This window comes from Manis pentadactyla, chromosome 10 (assembly GCF_030020395.1).
Source record: "Manis pentadactyla isolate mManPen7 chromosome 10, mManPen7.hap1, whole genome shotgun sequence".
NCBI lineage: Eukaryota > Metazoa > Chordata > Mammalia > Pholidota > Manidae > Manis > Manis pentadactyla.
This window is the reverse complement of record NC_080028.1, coordinates 95,153,150-95,173,096: the sequence shown is the minus strand read 5'-3', so window position 1 is coordinate 95,173,096 and position 19,947 is coordinate 95,153,150. Positions and strand designations below refer to the sequence as shown.

Here is a 19,947-nt window from a genome sequence, read left to right as displayed (position 1 = left end):
CCAGGGTACACTGCCGCCCCTTCAGCTTCCACAGCCTGCAGCTCACCTGGCGGCAGACACACCACGGCAGCTGCCTCCAGGTGTGCGTCCCGCACAGTACGGCGTCAGAAAGGGAACCACCTCACACCGTCCTGGGATCTGAGACTCTTTTTCCTACTTTTTAATAGCATACGGCTGGGGCAAAGGGGGACCAGACTTTCAAGATTTCCCTGTCCTTATTATACCTCCACCCCATGGGGTCGAACAGGACCCAGGAACCTGACTCAAAAGCCGTCACCCGCTCAGAAATCTGAAATAATAATTTCAAACCTTTGCCAATTCCATTCTCTAATCCAACTTGCTTCCCCAGTGAAGGGACTGGAGGACAGGGAACTGGAAACCTCACTTAGATGAAGGAGAAAATGGGTGTAAGTGGTATCAACATGTTTAGCTTAAATTATCCCACTGCCTTCAAACTGTTGACAAATTAACCCACACTAGTGGCCACAGTGCAGGTCAGAGGGGACCAACCTGAGGCACATTCCCATCAAAACCAGCTTGGGGACAGGGCTCACACTATCATGGCATCAGGGTGTCTATCTTAAAACCTAATGAAGGTGGAGAAAAGACCCATGCCCTGGGCCTCCTCCCGTCAATCCTGGAGGAGGAGGGTCTACTCTGGAGCCGGCGCCCCAGGCAGGCCTGCGCCAGCTCCTGTCTCCAGGGCAGCGGCTCACACAGGTTTCCCTTGAAAGGAGAGAGAGATTTGCAGGAGTTCCTGCCCCAGGTCTTGCTGCCTCCCGCCAGCCCGGAACTCGGCCGACAGCTCCCGGAAGGTGGCGCACACGCGGCGGCCCTCGATGTGTCTGCGGTGGACGGCATGCCTCCACTGGTGCCGTGCGGCTCCGGCGAGCACAAGCAGAGAGCGGCGGGGTAAGGGGATGGCTACCTCCACCTCCTGGCACAGGACAGACCTGCTGGGGGCCACCACCCCCTCCACCAAGGCCTCGGGGAAGCCAGACGGGGCCAGGCAGAGCAAGAGGCTGCCAGGCGCCTCCCGGGACATGGATAGCACGGTCGGGGACAGGAGGTTGAGGCTCACCAGCCGCTCCCCCCACAGCCAGGTGTCATCCAGGTGGGGGTCAATGGCTGAGCCCCGCTCAGGACAGTAGTCCAGGTTACACTGCTCGACCGGCTGGAAGTCCTCCAGGACGGGGTAGAGGCCCATTCTCTGCACTACCTCCCGGCTGAAGCTGGGAAGGCCCGTGAAACCAGTGGTCTTCAGCTTCTGTTTCCGAAAGTTGACTTTGGGGCCGTAGTCCTGAAGGATGAGGACAAGAAGGAAGGAGAAGTGTCTGAGTCTACAGAAAGGGCTATCACAGACCAATCTGAAGAATTCAATCATGGTGTCCAAGACAAGCAAAAACTCCTGACTTTGTGGAGCTGACACTCCAGCAGGAGGCAGCCAACACACAGTAGGTGTAGTGAACAGCTAGCACCAGATGGTGATGAATGGGGAGCAAACAAGTACAGCAGGGAAGGGGGATATGACCTGCAGGGGATGTCTTAGCCCACATGCCCCAGAAGGCAGCCTGAGACAAAAGGCCTGCATACAGGTGGTGTACCCAGGACATGACGCCAAGGGGTTGGGGTTGGGGAAGAAGGAGCAGCGAGGGAGGGAAGGCCAGTCCAGGGCCACATTACCCTAAGCTGATCAACAGTGGGGATGCTGGGGTTCAGAACCACAATGGAGAAGTTAACCGTGTGACCCAGCAGTCCCACTCCTAGCCCCGCACCCAAGAGAACTGAAAACATATCCACGTGGAAACCTGCACACGAGTGTTCGCTGCAGCACTAGTTACGACAGCCAGAACGTGGGAACAAACACTAGTGTCCACCTCTGGATAAATGGAGAGACAGCGATAACCCCACACAGGGGACACTGTGCAGCCCCAAAACAACAAAGCCCTGATATGCGCTGCCAAGGGATGAACCCTGACCACATCAGGCTGCGTGGAAGCAAACACAAAGGGCCATGTGTTGTATGATCCCACTGACACAAACTGTCAGAACAGGCAAATCCAGGGCCGGACAGGAGGCAAGTGGTTGCCAGGGGACAGAGGAACAGGGAGTGACTGCTGGTGGGTACGTGCCTCGTTTGGGGTGATGACAATGTGCCAGAACTACACAGTGGTTATGGTTGCACTTCACTGCACCTGTACTCAAAACCAAGCCACGGATTATACATGTTAAATAAACGTTATGGTATGTGGATTCTACCTAAAAAACAAAACAAAACATGAGGGAGGAGTGTTCTAGAATTACACCTCAGATTTGTGGACCCAGGAATGAAAGGGGAGCGTTCACCGGCAGGGAGCGCCTCCTGCCCTCTCTGGCCCGCTCTAGTGGATGGCGACTCCGTCCAATCCACTAGAAGCGTCTTTTGCCCTGGTTTGGCTTGTCCCAGAGCACTGGGCAAGCAGCTCCTGCAGCCCATCGGGCAGCTGCAGGCTGAGGCTGGGCTGGGAGCACGGCGAGCAAGGGGAGTGGAGTCAGAGTGCTGAGTGAACACTGGGCAGGCTGGTGGGACTGCCAGTAGGGGGCGCCAGAGCAGCAGTACAAGCCACCTGCAGCCAGTGCGGGGCATTCACTGTACTGACCCCATGGCCAGGGTGGGATGGGAGGCCCAGCAGAGACTCGATCTGACAAGGCAGCAATGGAGTCGCTTTCCTCTCTACTGAAGAAGGGCCAGGGCCCCAGGAAGCTCCTGCAGGAATACTAGCGACGGAACTGGGGGCATGAATCTAACTGGTGGAAGTGGTGGGGGTGGTGCGTGTTCTGATTCTGGATATGTTTTGAGGGAAGAAAGAGCTGACAGAAATTACCAATGAAAGAAAGAAATCTGGAAGGACCCGTGGTTTCCAGCCCAAGCGGATGGAAGATGCATGTGCCCACATGGGGACTCTGCAGAGGGCACACTGTGGGTGAGGACCAAAATTCAGTGTCTGACAAGTGAGAAGCCTGGGCTGGAAATACAATCGTGGCGGCCCAACACACTGACCGTGCAGAGCCGTGACTCGCTGAGACCCACAAGGGAGTATCTGGAAAAGGTAGAGGCCAAAGGACTGAGTCTGAGACTGGGCTGCTGGGTTTAAGGGCAAGGAGGTCAGGGATTGAAGTGGTTTTTGAGTGGGTTTAGCAAGGAGTGGGTTGAAGAGAGGGGTTGAAGAGAGGAATTGAAGACAGCGAGAACAACTCTTCGAGGAATTCTGCTTTGGAGACAGGAGGTGGAGCTTACTGGTGGGCTGGTGGAAAAGGTCCAGTTCAGGCAAGACTGATCTTGAGTAGAGAGAAGAGCAGGGCTGGACAAGGTCTGAGAAGGAGATGGCATCCAGCACCCAGCTGGACGGGGACTCGGAGAGAAGCCCGGGCCTGAGGCAGAGGCTCATTCAGAGGTGTGATCATCAGTGGCGGGCGAGGACGTGAAAAAAGGTTTGGAAGGAGAGCAGCAGAGTGGAGGACCTGAGGGAGGTCGGGGTACCCAACGGAACAGGACAGGCCCAGCTGGAGTTGGAGAGCCAGGGCCAAGGAGACCTGCCAGTAGGCCCCGCAGGGGTGCAAGGGGGCAGAGGCAGGGGGCTGGACTTGACCAGGGCTGTGGTCTCCCAGAAGGAGTATGACAGTGAGGAGCCAAGGGGCAAGGCAGCACCTGAGGAAGTGATGTCTTAACTGCCAGGGTACTGGGGTCAGGGAAGGGAAGCCCTGGGACAGGGAGGGAAAGGGAAAAGGAGGCCACATGGATGGTCCCAGTGGGGCGAGGTCTCCTGCTGGAGATGAGGATCGGAAGGAGCAAGCTCGACAGAGGTGGGACCCAAGGAGGAGGTGCTGTGATCCCCTATGAAGGGCAGCCCGGCACTTACAGGCTCAACTGTCAGTGGGAACGATGCGGGGACATTGGAAACAGATGAAGAGACAACTTTGGCCAGGAATGAGTCTGGCAACCTCCAAGAAACACTGCAGACTGTCACCAGTACTAGGCAGATGGGGAGAGGGGCAGAACGAGGTGAGCTTGGCCTTCCTTGATAGACACCACTCCACTCCACTCCACACCCCCCAAACCCCACCCCACTCTGCAGCCCTGCCTACCCATGCCTCAAGGATGGGGAGCTTGCCCCCAGGGGCCCTTGGGGGCTGTGGGGTGTGGCTGCAGAGAAGGGCAATGAGGAGGTGAGCAAAGGGCTCTGGGGCAAAGAGCCTGGAGGGGCTCAGCAGGGTGACTGTCCTCTGAGACCAGACCAGCCCAGCCTTCTCCTCCTCCCCGAGCTCTGGGCCACCTACCTGCTTCCTCCGCCCAGACTGTGAGAGCTTCCAGGGCTCACGGTCCATTAGCTGCACCATCTCGGCTTCTTCCTCTCGCGTCACAAAGTCCTCTATCAACGTCACACCCGGGAAGGGGAAGGCCCAGCCTTCAAAGTCAGACTCCTCAGCCCCCACGGCCCAGCCAGTGTCAGAGTAGTATATAAAACAGTGTGTTTTCTGCAAAAGATGGGACACCTGGAGCCACTAGAGTCCTCACACCACATGTGTGCCCTCTAGGGGCCCCCTTAGGAGCAGCCCCTGCCCTGTGGTTCCCTCTCCTGCAACCACTTAGAAGCAGCTGGAGTCTAGAGGGAGGTGAAATCCCTGCCTGGGGTTGCCCCCTGGGAAGGACCCTTTGCACTCCTCCACTTCCCTCATATGGGAAGAGCATCCATATAGCCATTTTTTGTTCTCTCTTTTATAGAGGAGATGATCAAGGCTCAGCAACGTTAAGGAACTAGCCCAAGGCTCTTGTTCTCTATTTTATAGAGGAGATGATCAAGGCTCAGCAAAGTTAAGGAACTACCCCAAGGCTGCAGAGCCAAAAAGCTGCAGTGTAGGGATCCACCCTGTCCTGGTCACTGGGCTGCAGGGCGTCTTCTGTCCCTCACAGCCTCCTGAGGATTAAAGGACTAGCCCATGGGGCTGTCCAGAGGGTGAGCAGCACTTACTGGTAGGCCAGAGGGGAGAAGCCCTCTCCAGCTGACATGAGGATGTCTCTGGGCTGTGCCCTCCTCTGTGGCAACCAGAGGCACTGTCTGAATTCCCCTTTGAAAGGCAGCAGAACTTGCCAGTCATCCCCAAGATTGCAGAGCTAACCTCCCGCTGCAGCACCTTCAGGATCAGGTTTCTGACGGCAGAGGCCATCCTCCTCCCAGGCACCCCCAGCCAATGACCCAACAACCCATCTCCCTTACCTTAAGCATCACCCACTTGCCAAGCAAACCCACCCACCAGGCCTTTACCCAAGCAGATCACCCCCCAACTCTCTGCTGGACTGCCCGGCCTGCTCAGAGGCTGAGTCCTTTATCGTTAATTCACTGGAATTAATTTCCATCTTGCCTATTTCTGTCCAAGGCCTTCCGGGGCCCTTTTCCCTGGTTTTCAGCACCCTCTACTCTCCCTGAAGCTCCCAGCCCCAGACACGGGGGCTATGTGGAGGTTTGCTGTCAAACTCCCCCCAGAGCCCAGAGGGGCGCTGTGGTCAGGCTGCACCCACGTCCTAGCCCCCTCCCCAGTCCAAGCCCTCATCTCCTTGCCCCGCAATGCACCAACTGCGAAAGCCCCTGACACGGTCGAGCACGGGAACCTTCTTCTTGGCCAATCTGGGCCTCGGTTTCCCCATATGAAGATGGGGTTGTGGGCGCGACCCCTCTCCCCGCCCTCACCTGCAGGGAGTGTTGCCAGGGCCGGTCACCTCCGCGCTGCCGCTCGCACATCAGACAGGTCCGGATGCCCTTGCAGCCGCATTCCCGAAGGACCCCGGGGGCAGCCACCGCCGCAGCCGCCATCGCCTAGCCCTGGCGACCAGGGCGCAGGCGCGAGGCCACGGGGGGCGCTGGGAGTTGTAGTCCGTGCGGGGGGGCACGAGGTCCGTTGGGCCGCTTCCTTCCGGTCGCCGCCGCCGAAGAGCTCGCGCGGCGCCACCTCCTGGGCTCGGCCTGCGGTGGCCGTCAGCCCGGGACGCCAATGCAGCGGATCGCGCGCGTCCCCGCCATGAGCCCTCTCTCGCCACGGCTGCTTATGCAGAGGGGGCGACCCAAATCCGACCGGCTGGGGAGGATCCGGAGCCTGGAGTAAGAGGCGGGGGGGACGACGGGGTGTCCGCCGGGCTGGGCCACACAGCCTGAAACGCCAGGCGGTCAGGAAGAAAGGCTGAGACCCTTGCCCACTCCCTGCGCGGCCCCGTTATCGACCGGGCGGTTGGGTGGAGTCTAATCAGTCCGGCCATGCGCAGTCCTCTCGTTAGGCGATGGGCCGGGTGGGCCCGGAGCGGCCTTATCCCTGAAGAGGGCTCGGCCTGCTAGAGACACAATCTTGAAGAAGGAATGTTGAATAACCTGTTGAGATAATTACAGAGAAGCCCCCACAGGAAGATCGAGAAAAGCATTCTGGAGGGGGCCACCTGCCGGGGTTTAAAGTAGTTAGGAGAGTTTTTTAAAGGGAGCGTTGGAGAGAGGCTGTGGATGTGCAACAAACGGGCAGGTGAAAAAGCTTACGGAGGCCCCCTGGGCTGCCATAGGTGCGGGATGGCAGGCCAGCCTGTCTCTGAGGCTCCCGGTCTGCCCCCGCCCCCCAGCCTATCAGGGCTGGAGCTGCTCTCGGACGACTTGGACCCCAAGCTCCTGAGTCGCCTGAAGCTGCTGCAGGAGCTGGACCTCTCCAACAACCAGCTGGAGACGCTGCCGGCTGACCTGGGCCTGGCCCAACTGCGCATACTCCGCTGCGCCAACAACCAGCTAGGAGATGTCACTGCCTTGTGCCAGTTCCCACACCTCGAGGAGCTCAGCCTGGAAGGCAACCCCTTCCTGACAGTAAGTGGAGGGTGCCCCCAACCTATGCCTTAACACTCAGGCTCAGCCTTAGCAGCTCCCAAGCCACAGGTTGGGGCGACTCTGAGCCACTCTCCTCTTATCTCCCAGGTCAGTGACAACCTGAAAGTCGCCTTTCTCCTGCCCAAGCTCCGTAAGGTTAATGGCAAGGATGCTTCCTCCACTTCCTTGCAGGTGGAGAACCTGAACCGGGAGCTGACTAGCAGGGTAAGGGGGCCAGGCAGTGTCTGTGGTGCTTGGGAGCAGTTGGGGGCCTTCAGTGAGTGGCAGAGTTGGAACATTTGGAGGACACTTCGGGGCTACCGAGGTCGCCTGCCCTGATGCATTGAGCGGCCCTTAGCCCCTTGTCTGTGTTGCTCTGAGTCAGCTGTGGTGCCTCTTGTGCTTGGAGGTCCTGCCCTGCAGGCGTGCAGACAGCCTAGCAGCAAAGCTGAGACTCTCACCGTAATTTATCCTGGGTCAGCGCCTCCCACTGGGACTGTTCCTCATGTGTGTGTGCAGATTTTTGCAGCCTGCAGCCTACACCTTCCAGAAGGTGGTGGGATTGAGACGCCTGTGACCATGAGACTGGAGGCAGATGTGTCATGGAGTGCCCAGGAGAGCTGAGGGTGGGGGGCTGAGTCTGAGTTTGGGCCCTTTCACCCAGGTCGCAGCTCACTGGGAGAAGTTCATGGCCACACGAAGCCCCGAGGAGGAGGTGGAGAAGGCCCAGGCGGACTTTGTGAGGTCCGCTGTCAGGGATGTCCGCTACGGGCCCGAGTCCCTCAGCGAGTTCACCCAGTGGCGGGTATGTCCTTACCGCACTATACTGGTAGTTGGTTCTCCCAGCTCCTTGCAGACATGCACGCCCTCAGCTGCCCTATCGGTCTCTGGCCATGAGGGGCTGTGTTTTGGTGTGGGTCAGGGAAGGCAGCCCTATTGACTGGAAAGGCTCTTGCCCAACTCAGGAAGTGCAGGGTCCCTCTGACCAGGCATCTGGGGAGGGTGTGGGACCCCCATGACTGCCCGGCTTCCTAATGGCCTGGCCCTGCCCAGGTACGGATGATCTCCGAGGAGCTGGTGGCCTCTGGTGGGATCCAGGTGCATGAGGCAGACATCGCAGAGAGGTCCCCTAAAGCCGCAGCTGCCCAGGAGCCCAGGGTAAGTGTGGTTCCTTGCAGCGCCCAGGGCTCCAAGGGCCTGCATTGGCCCTTTTTGCTTAGGCAGCTGTAGGGATCAGAGATCCTGGAAATGAACCTAGGAGATGATTTCTGATCCCTGACATAGTTCCCTCTGACCCTGGGCCAGCCCTTGCTTCCTGCACCCATGGGAGGGGGCAGCCCAGCCTGTGATGGGGAAGACGGAGGCCCCGGGTGGATAGGCCCATGGTCCCCATGCCCTCAGCCTGCCCCCACCCCCTGCACAGGTGAGGCCAGTGGCCTTGAAACGGCCTGACAACGTCCCATTCAGCCTGAGTCCCAACAAGCGGGTGTGCCCCTCCCCACTGGCCCAGGTGGAGGGCAGCCCCGCAGGCTTTGATGGCAGTCAGGTAAGCCAGCAGGGTGGCAGGGAGCGTGTGGCAGGGAACAAGGGCCAAGGCAGCTGTGACCCTGCTCTGCCCCCACAGCCTGCCCTGAAGCTGGAGCCCCTGCACTTCCTGCAGTGCCACAGCAAGAACAATAGCCGTCAGGACCTGGAGACCCAGCTCTGGGGCTGCGCCTTCGAGCCGGCCTGGGAGGATGGTACAGCCTTGGTGGGCAGGCAGGGCCAGCTTTCTAGATGCAGGTCCAGGAATGCCACCTGGAGAGGGCTGTCTGGGTGGGTGGGGAAATCGGGAGGGACAGAGAGCTTAGAAAGTGTCATTGGCCAGGAGGAGGGAGCTGTAGTGGGGGACGTTTACAGAAAATATTTTTACTAGGCTGATCCCTCAAAACAGGGCATGCAGGAGCCACATCCCAGACCGTGGCCACCTGTGGTGGGGAAGCTGTGTGTGTGATAGATTGCCAGACGGGCATCGTGCTGCACAAGTACAAGGCACCCGGCGAGGTGAGTGCCAGGCCCCTACTTCTGCTGGGCAGTGACAGCCTTGGCTCCTGGGGCAGGAACTGGGAGACGGGGACATGCTTGGCTACCTACCCACCAGGTGATGTTTTTGTTTTTTTGATGCTGGGCCTGTTCCCCAGGCTTCATTCTGCGTGATTGCACACATAGCCCTGCCCCTTGGTGACCCTTCTTCCCCACCACAGGAGTTCTTCTCAGTGGCCTGGACAGCCCTGATGGTGGTCACACAGGCAGGCCACAAGAAGCGCTGGAGTGTGCTAGCGGCTGCAGGCCTGCGAGGCATGGTCCGGCTGCTGCACGTGCGTGCTGGTTTCTGTTGTGGGGTCATCCGGGCTCACAAGAAGGCCATTGCCACCCTCTGCTTTAGCCCCACCCACGAGACCCATCTCTTCAGTAAGACCCTCTTCCCACACCCCAGGGCTCCCCCAGCACCCGTCCTACAGCCTGACACCTTGGTGTTCCCTCCCTGGGATGGTAGGCAGCTCCTGTGGCTAGCAGGCCTCATACTGGGCTACTGAGGTTGGCTCTGGCAGTGGGAGAAGCAACTTGGCTTTTTGGACAACTGACTGGGCTTTTGGCCATGGCTTTTCCACCGCCTGCTCTGTGACCCTGGAGCTTTCCAACGTGGGCCACTCTGTTTCCTGGGTGGATACTCCTGGCCCTCTAGATGTGGTGAGCCCGACAAGGGTTATATGTCAGCAGAGGCTGGCAGAAGATGACTGCCAGGTGTGGGGCATGTTTGACCAGAGTCACATAGGGACTGTAGGCTCTTGACTCTTCCACCTCCCCACCCTGGCCCGCCCTTCCTGCCTCAGAGGAGCTGGTCTTACGACTACAGTCTCAGCCTGCAATGCAGTCTGCGGGAGAGAGCAGGGCCTCCTCAGGGCCACCTCTCCCCTTCCCATCCCCTCCTCAGCGGCCTCCTATGACAAGCGGATCATCCTCTGGGACATCGGGGTACCTAACCACGAGTATGAGTTCCAGGCCAGGTGATGCTTTTGGGCAGATGTGAGGGGTGGGGGATGGCTGCTAGGGTGTGTGGACCCCTGGGCCTGTGGCCTCATACTCTCCCTCTTGCCTGCTGGCAGCCAGCTGCTCACACTTGATGCCACCTCCATCCCCCTGCGTCTTTGCCCGGTTGCCTCCTGCCCAGATGCCTACCTACTGGCCGGCTGCGAGGGTGGCTGCTGCTGCTGGGATGTGCGGCTGGACCAGCCTCAGAAGAGGAGGTGAGGCCAGGCAGGAATGCCTTTTTTAAAATTTATTTTTTTGTTGAGGTATGTACAATAAAATCTTAATGTACAGCTTGATGGATTTTGGCATATATATACACTCACATAACCATCACCCAGATCAAGCTATCAGACATTCTTAATTTTTTTCCCCATCACCTATTTCACCCATTCCTCTCTCCCCTATGGTATCCACCAGTCTGTTCTCTGTGTTTATGAGTCTATTTGTTTTGTTTTGATTCCACATACGAGTGAAATCATTTGGTATTTGCCTTTCTGACTTATTCCACTTAGCATAATACTCTACAGGTCGTGGCAAATGGCACGATTCCATCTTTTACGGTTGAGTACTATTCCACTGCATATATGTGCCATATTTTTAACCATTTGTAACCAAACAAGGACTGACTGCTCAACATGCAGTTAGCCAACACGGGACACCAGCTTTGGCAAAAGGAAAGACCTTTATTGCAAGGCAGCTGAACAGAGGGATAGGAGGCTAGCTCAATTCTCTCTTCATCAGCTAAGGAGGCTTTTTAAGACACCGGGTCAGGGTTAGGATAGGGGCTGTTCAGAATGTGGTGAAGTGGGATTGGTTGAAGGTTAGGAAATTCCTACTCAGTTTTCTCTATCCCACAGTGATTTCCATACCCCAGATCTCTATGTGGCCATGCTTTATGAATTTCATTAGGTAGTCAGTCACATGTGGGTTTGGGACAGTTTCTGTTGTTGATCAGCAGTTCCCTTTTATTCTCTGTCCAGACAGAACACTTAATGGCATGCTTCACCTCAGATCATTATCCCAAGTCCTGGAGACGGCACCTTTAGTTCCATTGCCTGGAAAACTTTTGTTCTGGGGTGGGAAATGTTCAGTGACTGGGCATATGCCTCTCCTGTGCATACTCTAGATGACCCAGCCAGTTTCACCTGGACCTAGCAGGTTTCCAGGGAGGACCTAACGGGGCATTGGAGGCTTTGGGTCATTCTCTGAAAAATAAGCTCAAGAGTATTGTCTGTGACTGTTACCTGAGACAATTTCATACTCATCTATTGATAGACACTTCGGTTGCTTCCATATCTTGCCTATTGTAAGTATAGGAGTGTACATATTTTTTTTGAATTAGTGATTTTGTTTGCTTTGGGGTAAATTTCCAGAAGTAGAATTACCGGGGCCTGTGGTATTTCTATTTTATTTTAGTCTTTTTGAGAACTCCATACTGCTTTCCACTGCGGCTGCCCCAACTGCATTCCCACCAGCAGTGCACGAGGGTCCCCTTTTCGCCACATCCTTGCCAACACGTGCTATTTCTTGTCTTGTTGATGTTAGTTACCCTGACTGCTGTGAGGTGATAGCTCATTGTGGTTTTGATTTCCTCTTCCCTGATCAGTGATGGTGATCATCTTCTCATGTCATCAGTTTCCTTACCGATTTTTCTGCTCGATGATCTATGTATTGATGTAAGTGGGGGTAGGGATACCGTTTTATTCTAAATTTCTATCTTTAAGTCTGTTAATATTTGCTTTTTATATTTAGGTGCTCCTTTGTTGGTTGTGTAGATATTTACAAGTTACATCTTCTTGCCAGGATCAAGCCCTTAACTATTACGTAATGTCCTTTGTCTCCTGTTAGTCTGTTTTAAAGTCTGTTGTGTCTGACACAAGTATCACTAATCCAGCTTCTTTCTCATTCCTAATTACATGGAGTATCTTTTTCCATTCCACATTTCAGTCTCTATATTTTAGGTCTGACATGAAACTCTCATAGGCAACAAGTACATGAGTCTTGTTATCTGTCTCTTGACTGGAGCATTTTAGTCCATTTACATAAAAGATAATTACTGATAGGTACATATGCACTGCCATTTTGTTAAGTGTTTCCTCGTGGTTTTTGTTCTTTGATCCCTTCTATTGCTCTCTTCCCTTGTGTGCTATGACTGTATTATGGTGTTATGGTTGGATTTCCTTCTTTATTTTTTGTGTATCACAGATTTTTGGTTCTTGGTTACCAAGGGTTCATATATGACATCCTACATATTCAGCAATCTGTGATAACATTGGTGGTCACTTAAGTTTGAACCATCCTAACAGCACTGTGTGTTTATTCCCCCTCCACATTTTATAAATATGTCTTTTTTTACAATTTTTTAATTAAGATATTCTTGACCTACATAAATGTCTTCTTTTACATTTTTATTTAGTTTCCCTTAACTAATTTTTAGATGTAACTGATTTTACTTTTTCCCTTTTTGACCTTCATACTAGCTTTTAAGCAAGTTATTTTGATGCTTAACTACCTTTGATGTATATAATTGCTTTTACCCGTGAAATTTTTTTCTCAAATTTCTTGCTTCTAGGTAAGGTCCTTTTCCTCTTAAAGAAGTCCCTTTCATACCTCCTGTAAGGCTAGTTCAGTGATGGTAAACTTCTCTAACTTAAGTTTGTGAAGCCTGTCACCACTAGTCTCAAGGCAAGGCCCCTGCAGCCCATTTGTCTGCTGGTGTCAGGCTGCGGGACTGGGCTGGGTCAGCTCCCCCTGGCTGTGGTCCCCTCACCTTCATGGGCAAGGGGGATGGTGTCTGGGCAGGGATAAGGCCCAGAACAGACCAGGTTGTGGCCTGTGGCTCATCTGTCCCACCTGGAAGGCCTAAGATAGTGCTCGGTATAGGGTTCCTGCCTTTGTGGGGCCTACTGCCTCGTGGGGAAGACAGGCATTAAGCCAAAGTAGCCAGTTAAAACTCCATAAAGTGGGATGCCATCTACAGAGAGAATAAGCTGCTGTGAGAGGGGAAGAGGGAGGCCAAGAGAACTCTGAGGAGGTTACCAGTGGTACACAGATAGGCTCTCAGGCTCCTGCTCTGTATGTGAGCCCAGCAAGACAGGCAGGCAGGGCGAGGGAAGGAAAGTCCTCACACAGCAGTAATGGCATGTGCAAAGGGTCAGTGGTGGGGAGAGCTGGCTGACCAGGGAGGTCTGGCCACAGTGGAAAACCAGAGGAAATGGCACAAGACATGGCAGGGCTGCCCGGACTATGGTAAGATTTTGAGATTTACCCTAAGGGCAGTACGCAGCCTAGGAAGAGTGTGTGGGGGTGGCAGGAGGGCAGCAACAGAAGCCTCGGCAGACTGTGGCAGTGTCCAGCCCAGCACTGGTGGAAGCCCCATGCCACACCTGGGATGTCAGCCCTGGGCTGCTTCCTCCTCCCTGCCTACCTGGTCACCAAGTCCTGTGGCATTTCCCCCACACCTCAGAGATGGATCTGCTGCTCCTCGTGGTTGGTAGCTGCTTTTCTGGATCCAGGTGGCCTCTCCAGGACTCTGGACTGCTACTGGGTGGCCTTTGCAGGCACGGTGTGACCACACTCTCAGCTTGGAAACATTCACTGTCCTCAGGGTCAGAGCAACTCCCGCACCCACCCCTGCCACAGGTTCTCCCTTCTCACGCCCCAGTGCTTGGCTGCCTAGAAATGCCTGCCCAGCTCGGCTGGCTGCCTGTCTCTCATTCAGTCCCAGGGCATGCTGTCTCTCCACAAGCCCCTCACCTTAATGTCCCCGTCCTAGAAGAACCAGTGTGCATGCTTCTAGGTTCCCACCAGCTGTGTCTCGATGCACTCAGGTGCTGGTTCCCGCTGCCAGGGCAAAGCTGAAACCCTCCAGGGCTGGAACAAGTCTTTTTGGTTCTGTCTCTGACTGCCTCACAGGCCAGCGCCCAGAGCAGGTTCCCAGCAAATAACAATGAATGAGAAGCCTTTTGTATCTGTAAGGAATAGCTGACCAGTACCTTCTGCCCCAAAGGGTGTGTGAGGTGGAGTTCATCTTCTCCGAGGGCTCTGACGCATCTGGACGGAGAGTCGATGGACTGGCATTTGTGAATGAGGATATTGTGGGTGAGTGAGCCCAGAGCAGGGACTTGCCTGGCCTCCAGGAACCCATACAGGCTCTTGTAAAGCCTTCATGGGTCACTTCTCGCTGGACTCAGGGTTGGGTCTGTTGGCTTGTGAGGGGTCCCCACCAAGGAACGGAAGTATTGAGGGGGCCCCCAGGCATTGTTCTCTGTTCTACCCCACAGCTTCCAAGGGGAATGGTCTGGGCACCATCTGCCTGTGGAGCTGGAGCCAGACGTGGGTAGGCCGGGGCAGCCAGTCCACAGTGGCTGTGGTGGTCCTGGCACAGCTGCAGTGGTCCTCTACCAAGCTAGCCTACTTCTCACTCAGCACCTGTCCTGGTGAGCCCACCTGCCCAGCCCACCCTCCCCTCCACCTCTTGGAGCTCTGCCCTACCTTAGATTCCAACCTCTGTCCTGGCAGATGAGGGGATTTTGCTCTGTGGGGACGAGGAGGGCAATGTGTGGATCTATGACATCAGGCACATCCTCCTGCAGCAGCCCCCACTGCCGGCAGCCCCACAGGCCCCTGTGCAGGTACGTGTGGCTCACTCCTCTCCCCTCCCCCCACCGGAGCCTGGTGCAGCCCAGGGACCTGGCATCTCAGAAGCATGAGCCCAGCCCCCTCTTTTCCCACCAGATCCTCAAGTGGCCCCAGCCCCAGGCCCTTGGCGAGACGGTGACCAAGACCATGGTGAACACAGTGGTGGCCAACCCCACCTTGACCTACCTCACCGCTCTGACGGACTCCAACATCGTGGCCATCTGGAAGAGGCAGTAGCCGCCAGCAGGCGCACCTGCCTCTACTGCAAAGTACCAGGGACACAACTTAACTTATTCAGCTTTTGGCCTAATAATGGGGACGTTTTTATTGGTGACTTTTTATTAAACTGTCTACTATGTAAGAGTAGTCTGTAGAGAGCTGTTTCGTGGGCCTTATCTGTTGTGCCTCCTTTGAGTAAGACAGGCAGACCTTGCAGCTGAGGTTCTAGAGCAGAGACTGGTGGAAGTACACAGTTGTCAAGACCTCCCCAGCAACCCCACCAGGTTCCCTGCTGGTCCAGAATGAGCATGTTCTCAGACAGAAATCTGGGTCTCTGGGCTAATCAACTCTGAAGTTTGGCAGCTTTCTATCACCACTGAGCCTGACAGTCACTGTGAAGTCACCTCCGTGTCAGCCTATATCCAGGTATTTTCTGGGCACACTTTATTAGGAAGATAAAAATAGAATCTATATCCAGGACGTGTTGATACTGGGGGCTCACCAGGATATCTCCAAAAAGCTGCTCTCCCCCACTTGGTGCCTGGAGAAGGGCCCAGCACAGGATGGGAACTTGCCAAGCAAGGCTCCGTGCAGCCTACTATTCGATGCCTTCTTGCTTGTCTTTGATGGCCACCTGAGGGAGAGGAAGAAGCGCCCTTAGCTGGAATGGCTGGGGTGAGGAGTTTGGAAACTCAACCCCCACATCCCTGGCCAAGGTCAGCCAGGAAACTGGGACCATGGCCTTTTCCACAAGCAGCAAACTAAACCCCTGCCCACCCCACTACTTCACGGCACATGTCCTGCACCTGCGTTTTCATGGACACAGGCCCTGGGCCTCAATTCCCGAACCCCTTAGTCCACCCTTCCTGGAGACTGGTAAAAATCTCTGCTCTGTCATCACCTCCCCGCCCCATCCCGGCCCTGGCACCCCCGCCATCACCAATAACAAACCAAGAGGCAGCAACCCAGGGGTCGTTCTAGGTGGGCATGAGGACACTGCAGCCCTAGGCATACAAGCAGGCAGCCAGACCTCCCCCTTCCCCCACCCAAGCTGCAGGTCTGACTCCTCACCCGGAATCGCTCTTCCAGGAGGGAGAGCTCGCTGATGAGGTCTGTGATGGCATTGGTGAAGGCCTCTTGGGGGCTGTAGTCTGGTGTGGTCTGCACACGAATGATGATCTTGTGCTCCAAGGGGTGGGGGACTTTGTAACCAGCAAACAATACCTGGGGGTCCTTCAACAGCTGCCTGAGACACAGGGATGGGCACTGTGAGGGAGGCTGAGCCGAGTGCCCTTGGGGCTGTAGCCTCTTGTGGCTTCCTGGCCTCTAACCAAGGCGTCTTTCCTCTGGGTTGAGGCCTGCAGGTAAATGCAGCTGGGGGCTGATCCCAGGTTCTCTGCCTTTGATTTTAGTGGTTTTTATCTTCAAGTAAAACAGGCGCTTAGAAGAAGACACACCATTTAGGGACTGCTCACACAAACCCCTACATGCATGAGGATCAACAGGATTTCCAGCAATCTCTTCCTTCAGGGAAAGTCCAGGATCCTGCAGTGCCCCAACGAGACCTTGCCAAGCAGTAGAAACCCAGCCAGTGTCCAGTAAACCAGAACATAAAAGCCCCACTCCCAGCCCAAAAAGAGCCTTGGGCACAGCAAATGAAAGCAACGGGGAGAAGCCCACAGGCTCTGCCAGTTAGAGAAACAGAACTCCTTCTGGCAACACAAGTTGGCAGCTGCTGTCCACATGTGGGTCCTGTTCCACAAGGCCATGGTGAGGTGCAGCCTGCACTGTGTGCCATGCCCTGGACACTTGGTGGTTTCTCCAGAACAGCTCAATCAAATGTGAACACCAAGAGGAAGGGCCCTTGCATAGGTGGGGACACAGGGCTCACAAAGCAGGGGAGCAGGAGGCATCCAGACAAATGAGCTGCCCCACCCCAAGAGACCAGGCAGGCTCCTAGCGGGGGCCTCACACAAACTGGGGAAAGGCATGTCTTTACTGATGGCACTTTCTAGCAGTGAAATGACAAGTCCCTGAGCCAGAGTGGCAGTCACACTGCTGACCACCTACTTGGCCAGGACTTCACTGGTATAAATACCCACCAACCAGTATCAGGTACTCAGCATGGACACCCTGAGACCACAGAACCCCTCCCACCTCGTTCCCTTATTCAACTTAATGTTACAATCTCTGGCACAAACCTCTTAGAACACCAGGTATTGCTAAGGTCGTTGTCACACACGGGTGGGAGCTAACCCTGACTGCTTCTCCACGCTCATTAGCACAAAATCACAAGGAGGCCACGTTTCTGTGGCTGTGTGAACAGATCGGCCAGCAGCAATTTGAAGACAAGGTACTGGAATGTGGACCACCACAGTAAGCACCCAGAAGGGTTTCCTGTAGCTCAGAGAGTCTTAAGAAAATCTGGAACTTGTGCTTTCCCTCAAAGAGCCCCATTAAACATAGCCCGAGAACCTTTGGCTTGTAACTTACGACTTAATGATGTTGCCAAGCGTGTGGTCTTCTTTGTTGATGGTGAACAAACAGGCATTGGGTACCTTGGTGTCCTTGTTAATGGTGATCCTAGGAAAAGGCGGAGGCAACAGGTGGCGGGCAGGGGCTCCACCCCTCCCCCAAGTCTAAACCCTGCCCTTCAAGGCAGGCTCAAGTCCACGCTCTTCCTGGAAGCCTTCCTCAAGCTCTTCATCCCATAAAGACCTCTCTTACTCAGATCAGCAGTATGTCTATACCCTGACCCCAGCTGTACCCTGATTCTGTGGGAGCTTCGTTACTCTGGATTGCTTTTCCCCAAAGCAGAGTTTCTCAGCCTTATTACCACTGACATTTTAGGCCAGTCAATTCTTTTTGTAGAGGGCTATCCTGTACACTGTAGGATACAGCAGGATGGGCAGTATCCCTGGCCCATACTGGCACCTTTTACAGATGCCAGTAGTACCCCCCTTATGATGACCAAACATGTTTGTGGACATTGCCAAAAGTCCCCTGGGGGACAGAATGGTCCCAGTGGAGAACCATTGCTCTCAAAGAAAAGGAAGTCACTGACAAGGGCTAGACCAAGAGCCCCGTGTATCAGGCTGTTAAGGGAAGGAAAAGCCAATGTTTAGGAGGGTTTTCTAACTCAAAATGGATTAAAGATCTAAATGTAAGACCGGAAGGCATAAAACTCCTAGAAGAAAATATAGGCAGTAAACTCCTTAACATCAGCATTACTGATATTTTTCTGGACACGTTTCCCCAGCCAAGGGAAACAAAAGCAAAAATAAAGTGGGACTACATCAAATTAAAAAGTTTCTGCACAGCAAAGGAAACCATTACAAAACAAAAAAGCCACCTGGTGAATAGGAGAATATATTTGTAAATGACACATCCATTAAAGGATTAATATCCAAAACATATTTTTAAAAAAAACTCCTACAGCAAAGAACTCGAACACCCAAAAAAAAAAAAAAACCCCACAAATAATATAATTAAAAATGGGCACAGGGCCTGAAGAGGCATTTTTCTAAAGACACAGAGATGGCCAACAGACATATGAAAAGATGCCCAACATCACTAATCATCAGGGAAATGCAAATCAAAACCATGAGACATCACCTCACACCAGTCAGAATGGCCAGTACCAACAAGATAAATATTGGCAAGGATGTGGACAAAAGGGAACCCTCATGCACTGCTGGTGGGCATGTAAATTGGTGCAGCTGCTATGGAAAATAGTATGGAGTTTCCTCAAAAATTTAAAACAAATACCACAGAACCCAGTAATTCCACTTCTGGGAATTCACCTTTAGAAAAAAATCACTAATTTGAAAAGATATATGCACCTCTATATTTACTGCAGCATTACATACAAAAGCCAAGATATGGCTGCAACCTAAGTGTCCACAGATAGATGAGCGAATAAGGATGTGGTACATACATACAATGGAATATTATTCAGCCATAAAAAAATTATGAAATATTGCCATTTGCAACAACATGGATGGACCTAGAGAATATTATGCTAAGTAAAATAAGGCAGAGAAAGACAAATGCCATATGATTTCACTTTCATGTAGAATGTAAATAAAATGAACAAACAGACTTATTAACGGGGAATAAATGGTGGTTGCCATTACGGAGCGGGTGGGTGGGTGGACGGGTGAAATAGGTGAAGGGAGAAAAATGAGAATGATGTTTTCATCTGGGTGATGGTTACATGTATAGGCACGTCAAAATCCATCGAGCTGTGCATTTTATTGAATGCACCTCGATTTTTTTTTAAAGTGTCTTCTTTGTGCTGAGTGCTGGACAAAACACTTCACATAAATTAATCTTCCTTGGAGAAAATCTTGTGATTTAATACAGTAATTAGCCCATTTTACAGATGAAGAAAGTGGGCCTCAGGCAGAATAAGTCACTTGTCCGAAGACAGAGTCCCTAAGTGGGGGATCCAGGCGCCAAGCCCAGGCTGTCTGACCGCTACACTGCATTTGCCTTCGTCCCGTAGACGTCCCTGAAGGAAGGGTTTACACAGGGGAATGAAGATCGGCTACGAGTCTAGGAGCCATCACTCCGGCTGCAGCAAGGAGGGTAAAGGCAGCGGGCAGGAAGACGAGCAAGGACGCTGCCAGAACGCAGGGAAAAGGACTTCGGAGTCAGTGGGTTCGACTACAGACGCACCACTTGCTGTGTGCCGGGGTGGGTGAGGGGTTTATTTAACTTCTCTGAGCCTCAGTTTCCTCGTCTGCAAAACTGGGAAGACTCCTCACGCCTCACGGGCTGTCTTATGTTTGGCAGAGAGGGGCGCGAAGTGCCGGTCCGGCGGAAGCTCAAGCAAAAGGAGGGCAAAGCACGGGCAGGAAAACCCCCAGAATCTGCAGCAGCTGATAGCCGCCGGCCGACCCTCCCTCCCCTTCTTCCCCACGGCCGGCTCACTTACTTCTTCTCGCCTTCGAAGAGCAAAAACGACTCGAAGGCAGGAGGGGCGTTCATGACAGCGCAGCAGCGGACTGCAAACCGGCAGCTCCCGGCACCACTGCCGCCAGAGCCCTAATGCAACCCCTTCCGGGTTAGCAGCTACGTCCGGGTTATGCCGCGGTGCCAAACCCGAGCGAGGATCGGCTCTGCCCGCTATCGGACTGGA

General features: G+C 54.1%; 3 protein-coding genes and 1 long non-coding RNA gene across 5 annotated transcripts; 1 reads left to right on the top strand and 3 right to left on the bottom strand.

Annotated features, from left to right (window-relative positions):
- Positions 1-137: 137 nt before the first annotated feature.
- On the bottom strand, positions 138-5,924 carry ALKBH4 (alkB homolog 4, lysine demethylase). Of its 2 annotated transcripts, XM_036904497.2 has the most exons (4): positions 5,727-5,924; positions 4,318-4,515; positions 1,082-1,300; positions 138-882 (listed from the first exon to the last, which is right to left on the bottom strand). In XM_036904497.2, exons 1-4 carry the CDS (start codon positions 5,847-5,849, stop codon positions 559-561), a joined length of 864 nt encoding a protein of 287 aa, XP_036760392.1. In that variant the 5' UTR covers positions 5,850-5,924; the 3' UTR covers positions 138-558. The 2 variants fall into 2 exon arrangements, with proteins under 2 accessions (XP_036760392.1, XP_036760391.1); XM_036904496.2 differs by having other exon boundaries at positions 138-1,300; positions 5,727-5,923.
- Positions 5,925-5,947: 23 nt separating this feature from the next.
- LRWD1 (leucine rich repeats and WD repeat domain containing 1) lies at positions 5,948-14,946 on the top strand. The gene is made up of 15 exons (XM_036904495.2): positions 5,948-6,134; positions 6,638-6,872; positions 6,981-7,097; positions 7,537-7,677; positions 7,926-8,030; positions 8,296-8,418; positions 8,497-8,611; positions 8,806-8,915; positions 9,116-9,323; positions 9,847-9,919; positions 10,019-10,159; positions 13,954-14,045; positions 14,228-14,383; positions 14,466-14,578; positions 14,682-14,946. The coding sequence occupies exons 1-15, from the start codon at positions 6,028-6,030 to the stop codon at positions 14,820-14,822; spliced, it is 1,977 nt and encodes a 658-aa protein (XP_036760390.2). The 5' UTR covers positions 5,948-6,027; the 3' UTR covers positions 14,823-14,946.
- A 279-nt stretch (positions 14,947-15,225) lies between these two features.
- On the bottom strand, positions 15,226-19,900 carry POLR2J (RNA polymerase II subunit J). The gene is made up of 4 exons (XM_036904504.2): positions 19,744-19,900; positions 17,298-17,387; positions 15,876-16,050; positions 15,226-15,438 (listed from the first exon to the last, which is right to left on the bottom strand). Exons 1-4 carry the CDS (start codon positions 19,794-19,796, stop codon positions 15,403-15,405), a joined length of 354 nt encoding a protein of 117 aa, XP_036760399.1. The 5' UTR covers positions 19,797-19,900; the 3' UTR covers positions 15,226-15,402.
- Positions 19,119-19,737, bottom strand: LOC130679167 (uncharacterized). Its single transcript, XR_008992204.1, has 2 exons — positions 19,485-19,737; positions 19,119-19,317 (listed from the first exon to the last, which is right to left on the bottom strand). It is a non-coding gene; the product is annotated as an uncharacterized LOC130679167 (long non-coding RNA).
- Positions 19,901-19,947: the final 47 nt, after the last annotated feature.

Coding starts and splice junctions, on each gene's coding strand:
- ALKBH4 (XM_036904496.2), bottom strand. CDS start 5,849: ATGGCGGCTGCGGCGGTGGCTGCCCCCGGGGTCCTTCGGGAATGCGGC. Junction 4,516..5,726: donor CCTGGCAACACTCCCTGCAG/GTGAGGGCGGGG, acceptor CATCTTTTGCAG/AAAACACACTGTTTTATATA. Junction 1,301..4,317: donor AGTCTGGGCGGAGGAAGCAG/GTAGGTGGCCCA, acceptor CTCATCCTTCAG/GACTACGGCCCCAAAGTCAA.
- LRWD1 (XM_036904495.2), top strand. CDS start 6,028: ATGCAGCGGATCGCGCGCGTCCCCGCCATGAGCCCTCTCTCGCCACGG. Junction 7,098..7,536: donor ACCGGGAGCTGACTAGCAGG/GTAAGGGGGCCA, acceptor CCTTTCACCCAG/GTCGCAGCTCACTGGGAGAA. Junction 14,046..14,227: donor TGTGAATGAGGATATTGTGG/GTGAGTGAGCCC, acceptor TCTACCCCACAG/CTTCCAAGGGGAATGGTCTG.
- POLR2J (XM_036904504.2), bottom strand. CDS start 19,796: ATGAACGCCCCTCCTGCCTTCGAGTCGTTTTTGCTCTTCGAAGGCGAG. Junction 17,388..19,743: donor CTCTTCGAAGGCGAGAAGAA/GTAAGTGAGCCG, acceptor GCCTTTTCCTAG/GATCACCATTAACAAGGACA. Junction 15,439..15,875: donor TCCTGGAAGAGCGATTCCGG/GTGAGGAGTCAG, acceptor CCTCTCCCTCAG/GTGGCCATCAAAGACAAGCA.